At 44.5% G+C, this 15,746-nt stretch overlaps 2 protein-coding genes across 2 annotated transcripts in view; one reads left to right on the top strand and one right to left on the bottom strand.

The window, feature by feature from the left end:
- LOC125444901 (zinc finger and SCAN domain-containing protein 30-like) overlaps positions 1-5,757 on the top strand; it is a 45,536-nt gene extending 39,779 nt beyond the window's left edge. The window contains exon 9 of the mRNA XM_048517658.1: positions 5,396-5,757. Within this exon, the coding sequence (XP_048373615.1) occupies positions 5,396-5,757 (362 nt within the window). The remainder of the gene's footprint in view (positions 1-5,395) is intronic.
- LOC125439661 (keratin-associated protein 5-5-like) overlaps positions 1-14,553 on the bottom strand; it is a 266,942-nt gene extending 252,389 nt beyond the window's left edge. Inside the window, exon 1 of the mRNA XM_048508781.1 lies at positions 14,525-14,553. The gene's annotated coding sequence lies outside the window, so the exon portion shown is untranslated. The remainder of the gene's footprint in view (positions 1-14,524) is intronic.
- Positions 14,554-15,746: the final 1,193 nt, after the last annotated feature.

Here is a 15,746-nt window from a genome sequence, read left to right as displayed (position 1 = left end):
TAAGGCCGGATGAAACAGTCACTCTGAAAGAGCTGCATGCCAATTTTTTTCATTCTTTCAGCAGTCCTATGTGATGAGTCAGGGGGTAAGTGCTTATATAGGAAATTTTCTACTTTAGGGCATTCCCAGCCCTAGAAATACCAGACATTCCTTGTGTAGGCCTGACATGAGACACAGAGGAGTGTTTGACTATCTGGCTGGTGTACTGACTGCCTAACATGCTAATGTCACCTCTATCTGTAAGTTCTGTGGGGAAGAACTTGGAATGAGTTTGCAACAACAAATTTTAAAAAACAAAATGGTTTACTTACTTAACATATAACATCAAACATCAACATTTAACATCACACTTCAAGGTCCTGTTCAGGTTTCATTTCAAGTCCTTCTAGTTACAGTCTTCTGATATTTGCTAAGTCCAATTCTTCCTGCAAGTGGGTTGGCTCCTGAAGACTCCAAAGGCTTGGTGAACAGGATTCAACATGATGAAGGTTTCCAGGAGAACTCTCACCCATTACAAACACTAAAAACCCTTAACAAGGTGTTAAGGGCTTATACAAACCAAGGTCCGAGTCTGGTAGCCTTGTCTCCTCCAAACTACATGAGCTCTGCAGCCTTCTGCTGCTTTGAGTCTCCACCCCTTTCTGGGTCAACCAGTTCTGAGCATGGGGGTTACACTAACAAATACACTGTGGAAGCTGTTGGTGGTGTTGGAATTGTCCAGGATGATTGCACTGGGTGCTTCCATGTCCATACAGATGTGACTACCTCCTCTCAAACTACAGACCTTTTGTCTTCCAGGGCAACGCTTGGAAGACACAGAGAGAATGTATGCTCGCCCATGGAGACTTATGGATCCAATCCATTTTCAGGATGCTATGTAGGATCTGATGCCCTCTAGCAATTCGTTACACGAGCTGGTAGTGTATTCTTGGTATCATAGACTCATCGAGCAGAGCAAGGGTAGAATGGGCACCAACCTTAATTCAAATGTTGTGATATCCAGGGGGTTTGCCTGATACATGACAAAGGTGTCTTCTCAAATTAAGAATGCATAGCTTAAGAAAATGCCCCTCCTGAGGGCATAGACCAGGGATCTTCAAACTTTGGTTCTCCAGATGTTCAAGAACTACAATTCCCATCAGCCCTGCCACTTGGCCATGCTGGCAGGGGCTGATGGGAATTGTAGTCCATGAACATCTGGAGGGCCATAGTTTGAAGACCCCTGGCATAGACACTGGAATCTGGCTCACAACAGCCCATCCTGCACCTGGCTCCAGCTTCACAAAGAACAGGCAAAAGGTTCACACCCTGATTTCATCGGCAAAATCTCCAGATTGCCCTCCATGTTTGCTCCCGAAAGCTGCCTTAATCTGAAATCACCTGTCCAGCTGTAAAGGGTCATCAAGCCTCCAGAGTTTCTTTCAACATTCCAGGTTCATCCAGACTTTGAGGGCTCTGGTTTTAATTTCATCAACATAGCACAAAACTCATCAAGTCTTGGGTGCTCACAGCTTTAACTCTAATCAATCCATTTCTCACAGCACTGTCTGTGCCCGGGAATGGAACTTTGCTTTATTCCAGGGTGATTGTCCTTCTTATCATACCGTGTTTCCCTGAAAATAAGACGGGGTCTTATATTAATTTTTGCACCAAAAGATGCATTAGGGCTTATTTTCGGGGTGGGGCTTATTTTAGAGAAAATACGGTACCGTCACAATTCATTAAGGTGGGCTCTCGGCAGCCCTGTTGCTTCCCGGTCACGTGTGATGCAAGCCGCATCCTCATTGGCAGGGAGCACCCTGCTGGATCACACCATCCTGATCTGTAACCACCGGTATGCTTATTTTTGGAGTAGGGCTTATATTCCAAGCATCCTCCAAAAATCCTGAAAAATCATGATAGGGCTTATTTTTGGGGTAGGGCTTATTTTCGGGGAAACATGGTAGGCAGAGAGTCATTTTTTCCTATAACTGGACCCCTGAATTCCAATGCAAATTGACCTTGGATCTCCTTCGTGTGCATGGCATTGTTCTTCTGTCTCTTGCTTTCCTCAGACCTCTTCTGGAATGGTAAAGATCACCCTCCCCTCAATGCCCACTGCTATTCCTGCTATCGATCATTTATCTATTACTTAAACTTCTTAAAATTCTGTTTGTGTGTTTGCCACTTGCGATTTTATCAACACAGCCCTTAATTACTATTTTAATGCCTTAATAGAACTGCAATGGCTTTCTTTGGGGCGCAGACTTCTGTGTACACTGGTGGAGATCACCTACCTGTCTCACAAAACCAGTCTTTCCCCACATAATTCCCTTAACTGAAAGGGAACAGAAAGATGAATTAAGGATACAGAGTTGGTGGATCATGCAAGCATCAGCCTGTACTGCTGAACAACATGGATACGTGACCTTCAGTGGTGCAGACATGGGGGAAAGTTCTCATGAAATGGAGTCTCTCTCTCTCTCTCTCTCTCTCTCTCTCTCTCTCTCTCTCTCTCTGTGTGTGTGTGTGTGTGTGTGTGTGTGTACTTGGTGGTTAGCAGTGGTGGGATCCAAAAATTTTAGTAACAGGTTCTTATGGTGGTGGGATTCAAACTGTAGCGTAGCGCCAATGAGGCTAAGTGGGGCACGACGGGGGCGTGGCCTGGCATTCCAGGGGCGGGGCATTCCTGGGCGGGGCTGTGGCAAGGATGCAGCCGCTGCGCCGGTCCTTGGGCGGGAAACGAATGCACACAGGCGCAGGCTGCCACGCACGCCGGTGCATCGCCTGCTAAACTGCTTCAAGTTCTGTGCGCTACTGCTAAGAGGAGGGGCGTAACTAAGGCAAAAATCACGTGGCAAAATCACCAATTAGTAACCTCCTCTCGGCATGCACAATTAGTAACCTACTCTCGGGAACCTGTGAGAACCTGCTGGATCCCACCTCTGGTGGTTAGAGATGACTCTCTTTTGTTGGAATTGATGGAATTTCTGGACAAGACCTATAATATTGTTCGCGAAGGGAAAATTAGAGGATAATCAATACTTTATAATATGAGGTTCAGACCTTAGCAAATGCCTTGGGGAGTTTGTAAATATTTAGCAAATTAAACATTCAGAAACTAGTCATGCTTTTACACTCCGCAGAGATGGTATAAATACGCTTGCCCCCTGCCACAGTCTCCACAACCTCGCTCAGCTTCTCTCGCTTTCTTCTCTTCTGCTACTGCTTTGGTAAGTCCATTATAACTTCTTCTCATAATATAGGTATCATATGCAACGAGAAAGCTCATCAGAATTCCGGGAAGGAAGTTCTTCCTTTGGGAAAAATAACAATATTCAACAAAAGGAAAATAAGATTTTAATTTTATTAGTGTCATTTCTCCTTTGTGAATATAAATCTCTAAAGGATAGGAGGAAGCAGAGGTCACCTGGAAAGAAACGTTAGCATAGGGATGAAAGGAAGAAGGGTAAGAAGTTATCTGAAATGTACTGGCATGTATGTAGAACTATATGGAGGAACCTTGTGTGCTGGCTGTCCAGAAAGAGTTAGAGAAACCTTCATGTATGACAGTGACGGCGAACCTTTTCAAGACCGAGTGCCCAAACTGCAACCCCAAACCCACTTATTTATCGCAAAATGCCAACACGGCAATTTAACCTGAATACTGAGGTTTTAGTTCAGAAAAAATGGTTGACTCTGAGGCGTGCGTTACTCGGGAGTAAGCTTGGTGGTAGAAGGTGGCTTTGCTTTGAAGCAACCTTGCAACTGTATTGTCGAAGGCTTTCACGGCCGGAATCACTTGGGTGCTGTGTGGTTTCCGGGCTGTATGGCTGTGTTCTAGCAGCATTCTCTCCTGACGTTTCGCCTGCATCTGTGGCTGGCATCTACAGATGCAGGCGAAACGTCAGGAGAGAATGCTGCTAGAACACGGCCATACAGCCCGGAAACCACACAGCACCCAAACCATGCAACTCTTTGAACGGGTGAATCACAACCCTAGGAGGATTTACTCAGAAGCAAGCCCCATTGCCAGCAACTGAGCTTACTCCCAGGTAAAGGATCATGCTTCAGTTCTTTGCATGAAAGTCAGTGGGGTTTAGCAGCACTTAACAGGGTTACCTATACTGCTTCCCCAAAACGAGGTCTTAGGTTTAATGCTAATAATCGAGCCCAACAGCCCAAGCCAGCCTAGATGTGTGTGTGTGGGGGGGGGCGTTCCCCCCCACATGATGAACTCTGTTTGTGCGTGCCCACAGAGAGAGCTCTGAGTGCCACCTCTGGCACCCGTGCCATAGGTTCGCCATCACTGATGTATGATTTGCAAGGTGGAGGGTCCATACAGTCAATTTCCAGCTAATTTCAAGTAGTTGATTTACAGATGGAGCTTAGCCATCATAAGAAATCATTAAAAAAAACACGTATCACAGTAGTGATGAGTTCTCCCAGAAAAACAAAAGGTCACTTGGGAGTGTGGATTCTTTGGCATTTTACCAATGATGTCGCTTCCTGCCCTTCCGCAGCCTTCCTCTTTGCCTCCCACCAAATCTCTCGAAATGTTTGTGTCTGGATTTGTCAACCCCAGCAAAATATTAAATTCTATAAGCGACATTTGGAATATTTAAATACATTTTTTTTTGCATTGTGAGTTCTGCATGATTTAATTCTTTAATTCCACATCGGCCGAGCTCTGCTAGGCAATGAAGCTCAGCTTCCAACCTCTGCCAGTCCTGTTCAACCACCTTCTGCTTTATGAATTTTTTGAATGAACTGCATACATGCTGTCAATCATCTTTTTCGAACCCAGAAATTCTAGGATTCTTAGGATAGTGACTGAGAGACCCATATAAAGCTTTCTCAAGGTCATATTAAATGACAAGTAAAGTGTTTCCCAGTGTTATCTTTACTGCAACATGAAGCATAGTTTCTTCACTATGGATATGTTATGAAAGGAGCGTTGATTCTCAACACCATTCGACTGCAACATCTCATTGGTCTTGAAGGTGTCACTGGACTTCATTCCCAGATGCTCATGAACTACAATTCCCTTCAATCCCTCCCAACATGAGCATTGGCTATGCTGGCAAGGGCTGATGGGAATTGTAGTTCGTGAACATCTAGAGGGTTGTGAGTTTGACACCTGTGAGTTACACCTATATCCCAAAGGATATTCCTCTACAAAAAAATTAATTCAGCAATATTTTGTGTTTCTCAATCTGAAAAAAAAGTCCCACGTTCAATTTAAGAGCTTAGGGTAGATTTATTTGCCCAAGGAAAAACAAATGGATGGAATATATCACCCATTTGTTTATCCCAGAAATCTTACTGAGATTAATTCAGTTTACTTACATGGAGAAATATTCAGTCTTGCAACTTTAACATTGATGTTTCATACCCTTTCATCATGTCATTCCAGACTCACCTCCACCTCCCCAAGATGTCTTGCTGCTGTCCTCCATCTTGTGCTACTCCATCCTGCCCCCAGCCTTGCTGCTCCCAACCCTGCTGCTCCCAACCCTGCTGCTCCCCATGTGGCTACCCCACCGGTGGTCTGGGATCGCTTTCATGCTGCCCTGGCTCATGCTGCCCTGGCTCATGCTGTTCCAGTCCATGCTGTTCCAGTCCATGCTGTGGTGGCTCAACACCAGCACGAAGCCTTGGCATCGCCTGTGGGGCCAGCGTGAACTGCATCAACCAAATCCCACCATCCGAAGTTGTGATCCAGCCACCTCCTTGCATCGTTACCGTCCCAGGGCCAGTCCTCGCTGCCACCTGTGAACCTCTTCGTGTGGGAGGGTACACCGCCTGTGGTACCTGCTGTCCCCCTTGTGGACGCATGTGCGGTTCTCCCTGTTAAGCTGGAGGGGAGTCTTCCCAAGGTTGCAAATGAAATGGCTACCTGAATGCATGAAACGGATTGATGGCAGATGACTTCATCAATTTGGGTGTCAGAAACAATGACTCTTGTTAGCTGAAAGCAAGATTCATTGATGTTTCACAACATTCCAAATGCCCATGACCACCAGCATGAGATGCTTAATTGTATTCTCTCTGTTCTCCCTTGTATTTTTTCCCTCAAAGCTATATTTCATTTCCCTTCCCTTGTATTGTTTAGGAGACCAGAAGTATATGAACATCTTCCCACTGTGGGCCTTTAAATATTACAAAGCCCACAATGCTCTTCCTCCCAGGACAGTAGCCTATCTCTACCTCTGTATTCATTTGCTTTGAAACTTCTAAGTTATTCCAGATAAACGGGCAGTGGGAAAGCCACTGCTTGCTGAATAAAGGCTGTATGTTTGTCACCCAGGAAACCTCTTCACTGCAAATGATGTCACTAGGACTTCTTTTCTTCAATAAAGCTTCTGATTGCATCATCATTTCTCTTGTGGATTCAGTGGTTTCTATTTTATAAGAGCATGGAAAGGGGGTGCAATGATACAATGTACACAGTCTTCATTGGAAGTCTATGTGAGGCATGGTGCCATACTTCTCATAGCCTGATCTGAAGAATGTGGAAAAAACAACGGAAGATATAGCTTTAGCTCCAGCCTCCCATCCTTGCTAGTGAATGGGAAAAGCAAGGGTGTTACTTATATTTACATATAGCGAGGTGAGAACCATTATCTTGTTACCTGGCTCTATGAAGTGAAGAATGCAGGGGAGTGAAGCTAAGACATTCTAGGAAGCAAAGTTGTAAAGATGAGAGAAGCTGCAGCTGTGTGCATGTCAGACCCCAGGTCTGTAAATAATAGAAACTGTACATTTGTTTCTGTAGTCTTTATTGGGCACCTGACATATGTTTCTACATCCTTATGTAGTGTGCATCACCAAAACTGCCAACATGCCAGGTGCAGGGTCTTTACAAACCCAAAGTGGCCTGCCACCTTAACATCATGACAACCCTGTAAGACTTTCTGTTGGAGAGCAGAGGGAACATGCAATCTATGGTCCCGCCATCAAAACCCCCTCTCTGCGAGTCCCTCCTTGCAGGAGGCCAACTCTGGGTCAGAAACGACTGCAGCCCAGAGTCCCAACTCCAGATCACCATCCAAAGGAATCAGTGTCTTCCGTGGCACCCTCTGACTGCAGGTGGTGACGGCCAGCCCCAGTTGAATGGGGATGAATATTGTAGACACCGTTAGTGCTTTATGAATTGGCAGTTGTGGTAGTTGGGAGAGGGCATCAGCCAGGAAATCCTTCCTCCCTGGGAAGAAATGCAAGGTGAAATTAAACTAAGAGAAGAAATAAGCCCAACACAACCAGTTGCATTCAGTTTACATACATACATATAACCTTTATTAGGCATAAAAACAAGAATAAATATAAAATAAATTGACATTAAAACAAGATCAAGTTCTCTTCTGTTGTTCTTGAGTACGAATAGCAATCATTTGCAGAAGAAATATCTCAGGGATTTTTTTTTTTTTGCTGTTCAGAATTAGGGCAATTCCTGGATTGGTTGAGCAACTGAGTGCTTTATTAAATGTAGCTTGAGGTAGCAAGTATCTGATGCTCGCATATTTAGGACAGAGGAATATCATATGAGTAAGAGTCTCTACTTGATTTAGACAGTGTGAGCAGAATCTTTCATTGAATGGTATAGATTGGTCCCTCCGCGTTCATTGAATGGTCCCTCTGTGTTCAATTTACTGGGTTTTTTTAGAGAGCTAAGTACTTTTGGTCAGTCTGCAGACTCTTTAGCCAATGCTTCCAAGTGGCCAGAGCCTTTTTTGTTGCCCCAGCCTCCTTCTCCCCAACAATCCAATTCAACTGAGCTTCAGAAAACTTTTTAGACAGGTATGCATAAAGGTACAATTTCGCATCTTCCCCCCTCTGAAGGAGCATTGCTCCCATGACCAGATCTGAATTGTCCACAAGAACCACAAAAGGTTTGTTGGGATTTGAATGCCTAAGGATTGGTTCTGTGTTAAAGGCCTGTTTCAGTTGATCAAAGGCCAGTTGACATTTTTCTGACCAGTTCAGGGGTCACCCTGGGGCAATGGCCTAAGGACCCCTCCCCTTGGTTTTCAACAGGCCTGTTAGAAGGACCAGGTGGGCAAACCCTGGGATGAAATCCTGGTAAAAGTAGGTGTAACCCCCATGCCCAGAATGGGTTGGCCCAGAATGGGTTGACCCAGTAAGGGGTGGAGACTCGGAGCAGCAGAGAGGCTGAAAGAGCTCTTTTGCAGAAGAACAAGGCTACCAGACTCGGACCTTGATTTCTATAAGCCCTTAACACCTTGTTAAGGTAATTTCAATATTGTTGGGAACTACTGGGAAGGTAGTTGTTGTTTTGCTGTGTTGTAAATGTTGGAGTTTATTGTTTCAGGGTTTCTTTTGTGGTTGTAATGGGTGAGAGTTCTCCTGGAGACCTTCATCATGTTGCAACCTGTTCATCAAGCCTTTGGAGTCTTCAGGAGCCAGCCAACTTGCAAAGAAGATTTGGACTTGGCAATATCAGTAGACTGTAAATAGAAGGACTTGAAATGCAACCTGAACAGGACCTTGAATTGTAAATGTTAAATGTTGATGTTTAATGTTATTTGTAAAGAGAAGTAAACTGTTTTGTTTAAATTTGGTTCTTTGCAACTCCTTCCAAGTACTGCCCCACAGAACCCACAGATGAGGTTACATAGGCAAACCCTAGGAAGGATTGCAATTGCTTGTGGGTGTGTGGTAGTTCTCAACCCAGCACATCTTGCACCTTTTGAGGGTCTATCTCAATGCTAACCCGGTACACTCAGTACCCCAGGAGGTTCAGCTTGTCTCAGACTAAATTAACACATGATCCAGATACCCCACCACCACCCTGAACAAGAGGATCCCAGGAGCTCCACTGAGTCCAAAGGGCATGACCAGATATTCAAATTGTCCAAATTTTGTATTAAAAGCTCTTTTCCACTCCTCAAACTCTTGTATGTGGACTATGTAGTAAGCCTCCCACAGGTCCTATTTAGTGAATATTTTGCCCTGTGCCAAACTCCCCAGTAAGTCCTTTATTAAGGGCAGAGGGTACTTGTTGGTTGGGAGATGGCATCCCGGCCTCCGTAGTCCATACATAGCTTCAAGGTGCCATCCTTTTTTTTTTTTCAAAACAGCACCGGTGCTGCCCAGGAGGAAGTATTAGGGGAAATGAAACCCCAGGCCAAATTCTTATCCAGCAATTCCCTAAGTGCCTTGGACTCCCAAGGATTCATGGATTACAGCCGATTACATGGATTACAGTTTGGTTCAGGGAGTCCAAAGTTATGGACCCCTAAAAGGGGTGCCCCATCCCTCATTGTTTCCAACGGGAGTTAAGAGGAGATGGGGCTACCCTCATCTGGACAGTCTCCAGATGAGACCCTGAAATGGTGGTATCGCTAGCTTTAAACATGCGCCCCTGACAGGCACCCCAAGATATTGCCCAAGATTATCTGCTCTGCAGTGCCTTGGCTCCATTGTACCCAATGGGGAATTTTTGTGCAGGCTGCACATTTTTGAAGATAGAGGCACCAGACTTTCAAGGTGGCTCCAGGAGGCCCTCCTAGTAATAGCATACAGGCTTGGTGAACTTTGCTTCTGGGGGTTCAATTTTATGGACCCCCAAAAGGCTTATCAGAGACCGTCTGGCCCCATATGTCCCACGTCGGTCTCTGCGCTCGGCAGAGGCCAATCTACTGGAGATCCCTGCCCCCTCTATGATGCGGCTGGCCTCCACTAGGGCCAGGGCTTTTACGGCCCTGCCCCCTGCCTGGTGGAATGCTCTTCCTCCAGCTGTCCGGGCCCTGCGGGACCTAAATGAATTCCGCAGGGCCTGTAAGACCGAGTTATTCCGCCGGGCTTTTGGGGAGGCCGGCTGCTGATAGGTGCCCATTAACAACTGAGATCCGCTGTTCCCCTCTCAGAGTTAGAGGAGTTAATGGTTGAACGCCATCTGTTTTAAATATTTATGGATTTGGAGCGCTGCATTTTAACTGGTATTAATTTTTAGCATTTTATCCTGTTTATCCACTTGCCTGTAATTATGTTGTAAACCGCCCTGAGCCCTTTGAGGGAGGGCGGTATAAAAGTGGAATAAATAAATAAATAAATAAAAATTAAAAATTATTTAGTTTCCCCACTCCTATACATGAAGCCTGCTGGCTGTGTTCTGAGAGAACACATCCTGCCCCCCCTGCCCCCAGAAGCAAAGTTCACCAAGCCTGGATGCTATTACCAAGAGGGCCTCCTGGAGCCTCCTTAAAAGTCTGATGTCTCTATCTTAAAAAATGTGCAACCTGCACAGAAATTCCCCTTTGGGTACAATGGAGGCACTGCAGAGCACCGAATCTGCCAGGCTCTTCAGCAAGTTCTGTGGTGGGAAAAATTAATTAACTTTTCCTACTATAGACTTCAATGGGGCTTGCTGTTATGCCCAGCTGGATCTTTGCTGGAGATTTGAGGGGGGTGTTGTTTTGGGTAGGGGCACCAAATTTCCTGCAGGGCTGCTGGTATGAGTCTCCTGAAAGGAACCAGCCAACTTTGCTAAAGTTTGGATGGTTGGACACTTGTTCTGAGGGCATCAGGATCACCTTCAACTGGGTGTCCACAGCATTTGCCCCTCCCAAGCAAACTTAAGCAACAGTCCTGAGGGTCCCAGTACTTCACAAAAAAATGCAGGGGTTACTGGCCTTATTCAGGACTTGCAGGTCATTTGTGCAACCTGCTGACAAGGGATAGTCCTTCCCTTTCAGATAAGGGAAGAAAAAACTGTTTTTTAATTTTGTCAATCAATGTGATGGACTGTCAAGCCCCACTTTCTTCTTGTCATACCACCACCATGCAGGGTAGGTTGGGATATTTTTGCACTCGAAGTTCCCTTGCTTGTGCTGTGATTTGTTTAAAGAAAGAGTAAGGGACTTTCTCAGCCCACCCAGACAACACCTGCTTCTTATCAGATCTTTGGGAGAGCTGCACTGCTGGAGACTGTTTTGTTTTGGGGAATAATAATTAGGCGACTGGGTGCTTAGCTAGATTTGGCAAAAAAAAACACACCCCCACACTCTTTGGAATGTACCGATTTGTGCTCTGATATAATCAACCTGATTTCTGCAACTCCGAGTCTCTTTATTGAGAGCAGGTTGATGATCACGACACAAATAGTTGAGTAGGAGTCTTTAAAAAGTATTAGTGGACAGGTCATTTTTGTTTTAGAAAAAAAGAAATACTTCCATGTTGTAAAGTAGTAAGCCCAAAATGGCACACTACTGAAGGCCTGGAATCTGCAGATGGATATTACCTTCCTGATCTCCTGGGGACTTACTTAAAAATGTCTGGTTTGTATCAAAACTTGAAGGCCATATGTTGGTGTCCAGCAAGGTATCTGAACTGGCAAAGTTGACTTATGATGATAGGACTTTAATGTGTATAAGTTATGGGTAGAAAGGTACTGGTTGGATAGTAGGATATATTTTGTATTACAATGGAATTGGAATTGGCTGGCCTGGGAGCTGGTGAGCTCACCCACTCTTTCAGTCTTCAGGCAGCTGCTGGACAAAAGATTGTTAGGACTGCTCCATGGTGATCTTGCATTCAGCAAGATGTTAAACTAGATGCCCTGTATGGTCCTATCCAGCTTTAAAGTTCTGTGTTTCTTTGATTTGATATTGGGTTGTCAGACTCAGTGTGGTCTACTCAAAACGCCAGCTGCTCATCAAGGTGTCCAGTACCTTCTCAACAGCGGCCACTTTGAATTGAATCTGGGTCTATCTAAGAACATAACATAAGAAAGAGCCTGATGGATCAGGCCAGAGTCCATCTAGTCCAGCACTCTGCTCCTCGCAGTGGCCCACCGGGTGCCTTTGGGAGCTCACCTGCAGGAGGTAAAAGCAATGGCCTGCTGCTGCTACTGCTCCCAAGCACCTGGTCTGCTAAGGCATTTGCAATCTGAGATCAAGGAGGATCAAGATTGGTAGCCAGAGATCGACTTCTCCTCCATAAATCTGTCCAAGCTATCCAGGTTAGTGGCCATCACCACCTCCTGTGGCAGCATATTCCAAATACCAATCACACGTTGTGTGAAGAAGTGTTTCCTTTTATTAGTCCTAATTCTTCCCCCCAGCATTTTCAATGAATGCCCCCTGGTTCTAGTATTGTGAGAAAGAGAGAAAAATTTCTCTCTGTCAACATTTTCTACCCCATGCATAATTTTATGGACTTCAATCATATCCCCCCTCAGACTTCTCCTCTCCAAACTAAAGAGCCCCAAACGCTGCAGCCTCTCCCCATAAGGAAGGTGCTGTGTGCGCTGTACCACTGAGCCCAGTCTCCATGCTCTTAGAAATAAGAAACCACCGAATCCACAAGAGAAATGTTGATGCAATCAGAAGCTTTATTGAAGAAAAGAAGCGCTAGTGACATCATTTGCAGTGAAGCAGTTTCCTGGGGGGGCAAACATTTAGCCTTTTCTCAGCAAGCAGTGGCTTTGCCACTGCCCATTTAGCTGGACAAGCTCAGAGGTTTTAAAGCAATTGAATACAGGGATAGACATAGGCTACTGTCCTGGCAGGAAGACCTTGGTGGGCCTTGGAATATTAAAAGGCCCACAGAGGGAATATGTTTATATTCTTCTGGTCTCCTAAACAATATAAGGAATCAAAAATAAAATATAGCCTTGAGAAAAAAAATACAGGAGAGAACAGAGAGAATGCAATTAACTGTCTCATGTTGGTATTCACGGGCATTTGATAGATTGTGAAAAACCAACGAATCTTGATTTCAACTGACAAGAGTCATTGTTTCTGATACCCAAATTGATGAAGTCATCTGCCACCAATCTATTCCATGCATTCAGGTAGCCATTTCTTTCGCAACCTTGGGAAGACCCTCGTCAACCTAACAAGGAGAACCGCAGATACGACCGCAAGGGGGACAGCAGGTACCACAGGCGGTGTACCCTCCCACACGAAGAGGCTCACAGGTGGCAGCGAGGACTGGCCCTGGGACGGTAACGATGCAAGGAGGTGGCTGGATCACAACTTCGGATGGTGGGATTTGGTTGATGCAGCTCACGCTGGCTCCGCTGGTGAGGCCAAGGCAACGTGCTGATGTTGAGCTACCACAGCATGGGCTGGAGCAACATGAAGTCGGGCAGCATGAAAGTGAGCCCAGACCACCAGTGGGGTAGCTACATGGGGAACAGCAGGGTTGGGAGCAGCAAGGCTGGGGGCAGGATGGGGTAGCACAAGATGGAGGACAGCAGCAAGACATTTTGGGAAGGTGGAGGTGCGTCTGGAATGACAAGATGAAAGGATATGAAACATTAATGTGAAAGTTGCAAGGATGAACACTTATCCCAGGAAGTAAACTGAATGAACCCCAGTAAGATTTGAGGGCAAACAAGTTGGGTGAGATATTTCGTCCATTTGTTTTTTTTCCTTGAGGAAATGCATCTAACCTAAGCTCTCAAATGGTTGGGGCTATTACTCAGATTGATATTTTTGATATTTTTGAAGAAACTTCCTTTGATATATATGTATAGAGAAGCTAGAAGTCCAGTAGCAATCTAAGGGACCACTAAGATGTTATGGTTGAACAGTTTTAAGAATCAAAGCTCCCTTCATAAGATATCCATAGTAGAGAAACTCTGCTATCATGTTGGAGTGAAGAGGAAACTGAGAAGCATTCTCCTGACCACAAAATTTGCATTTGGGAGAGCTTCAGATTGGTCTCTCAGTCTCTGTCTTTACAGTCCTAGCATTTCTGCTTGAGGAAAAGAGACTGATAACATGTGGGCAGTGCCTGTGACAATTTCTTATAGCAGAAGATGGTTAAGTAAGACTGGCAGAGGTTGGAAACAGAGCTTCAACTCCTTGCAGTGCTCTTCTGTGTAGTGTAATTCAATAATTAAATTATGAAGCAGCACAATGCAAGAAAAAACAAGAATTCAGACATTTCCAAGATTACTTATAGAATTGAAAATTTAGCTAGGATAGGCAAATCTAGACACAAAAATTCTGCGAGTTTTGGTGGAAGGCAATGGGAAAGGCAGGGTTAGAGGTAGGAAGTTACATCATTGGGTAAAATGCCAAAGAATCCACACTCCAAAGTTACCTTTTTTCTGGGAGGACTGATCACTGCTGTCATAAGATCATGCATAATTCCTAATAATTGCTCAGCTCCACTTGTACATTGACTACTTGAAATGAGCTGAAAATTGACAGTGTAGACCTTCCACCATGCAACTCATTCATGAAGGTTTCTCTAACTGGTTCTAACAGCCAGCATTCAAGGTTCCTCCATACCGCTCTACATAAACACGAGTACATTTCACAGAAAGCTTCTTGCCCTTCTTCCTTTCATCCTATGCTACAGTTTCTTTCCAAGTACCTTTGCTTCATCCTATCCATTAGAGATATACATTTACAAAGGAGAAAGGACACTTATAACATTAAAATCTTATTTTGCTTCTGTTGGATATTCCTAACATTTTTCCAAAGAAATATCTTCCTTCCTGGATTTCTCAATAGCTTTTTATTGCATATATTATATACACCATGAGAAGAAGTTATAATGGACTTACCAAAGCAGTAGCAGAAGAGAAGTAGGCGAGAGAAGCTAAGCTAGGTGAAGTAGTGTAGACTGGTAGGGGACAAGACTATTTATATGATCTCTGTGGAGCACAAAAGCATGACTAATTTCTGAATGTTTAATTTGCTAAATATTTTCAAGCTACTCAAGGCATTTGCTAAGATCTGAAGCTCAGATTATAGGCTATGGTTTAGCCTCCAGACTTCCCTAATAGTACAATATTATAGGCCTTGTCCAGAAATTCTATCCAATTCTGTACCACAAAGAAGAGTCATCTCTAATCACCGAGCACACAGAAAAAGCCTTCTCAGACACTCCAATTCTTGGGGACTTTTATCAGTATCTGTACCACCAAATGCCATGTATCCACATTATTCAGAAGTACAGGGTGGTGCTTGCATGATCCACCAACTCTGTTTCTAGAATTGGTTCATCTGTTTCCTTTTAGTTAGGGGAATTATGTTGGAACAGACTGGCTATGTGAGAGACAGAGGATTGATCGCCACAAGAAGAAGTTTGGAAGTCTGTGCCCCAAAGAAATCCCCTCAAAACCAAATTTTAAGAGGAAGAAGGCTAAAATTCTATTAAGGGATTAGAATAATAATTTAGGACTGTGTTGGATTAACCCCCAAGTATCAAACACAGACACAGAATTTTAAGAAGCTTAGCCTAGAGAGATGATTGATGGAAGGAATAGAAGAAAGCATTGAAGAGAGGGTGGCAGACATGGAAGTAACAGAATGAAAGGGAGGGGGGATAATTGGCTGGCAGGTGGAAAGACTGAAGCTTCTCCCGTCTGTTGTATTTATGTGGGAGCACCTTCAAACCAGAATTTTTCAAAAAGATCACTATTTTAACAATTTTTGCAAAACCCAAGTTGAGAAGAATGTAGTGGGCTTAAGTCGTTTTGAGGAATAGACCTGTGTGAAGTTCTTCCCCAAAAGATTATGGATAACGTACTGAATACCTTATATTTGTGCTGTGCTGGATGAACCAATGCTATCCTCCCTCATCATATCCCCTAAAAATTATACATCCTCGCCAGGAGCAAATCAATTCAACCAACGGTTGGGTAGACTTCCTCTACCCCCACCATGCATGAGCACACTAATCCCGTCCCCACTTTAATCAGCAGGGAACGAAAGCTTGAATTACCTAACCCCCCTTGCCCAACCAATGTCTGAATAGCGATTCAGCGAGTTACAAAATCTTCC

This window comes from Sphaerodactylus townsendi, linkage group LG01 (genome assembly GCF_021028975.2).
Source record: "Sphaerodactylus townsendi isolate TG3544 linkage group LG01, MPM_Stown_v2.3, whole genome shotgun sequence".
Taxonomy (NCBI): domain Eukaryota; kingdom Metazoa; phylum Chordata; class Lepidosauria; order Squamata; family Sphaerodactylidae; genus Sphaerodactylus; species Sphaerodactylus townsendi.
Note: the sequence above shows the minus strand (reverse complement) of the source record. Positions and strands in the feature narration are given on the sequence as shown.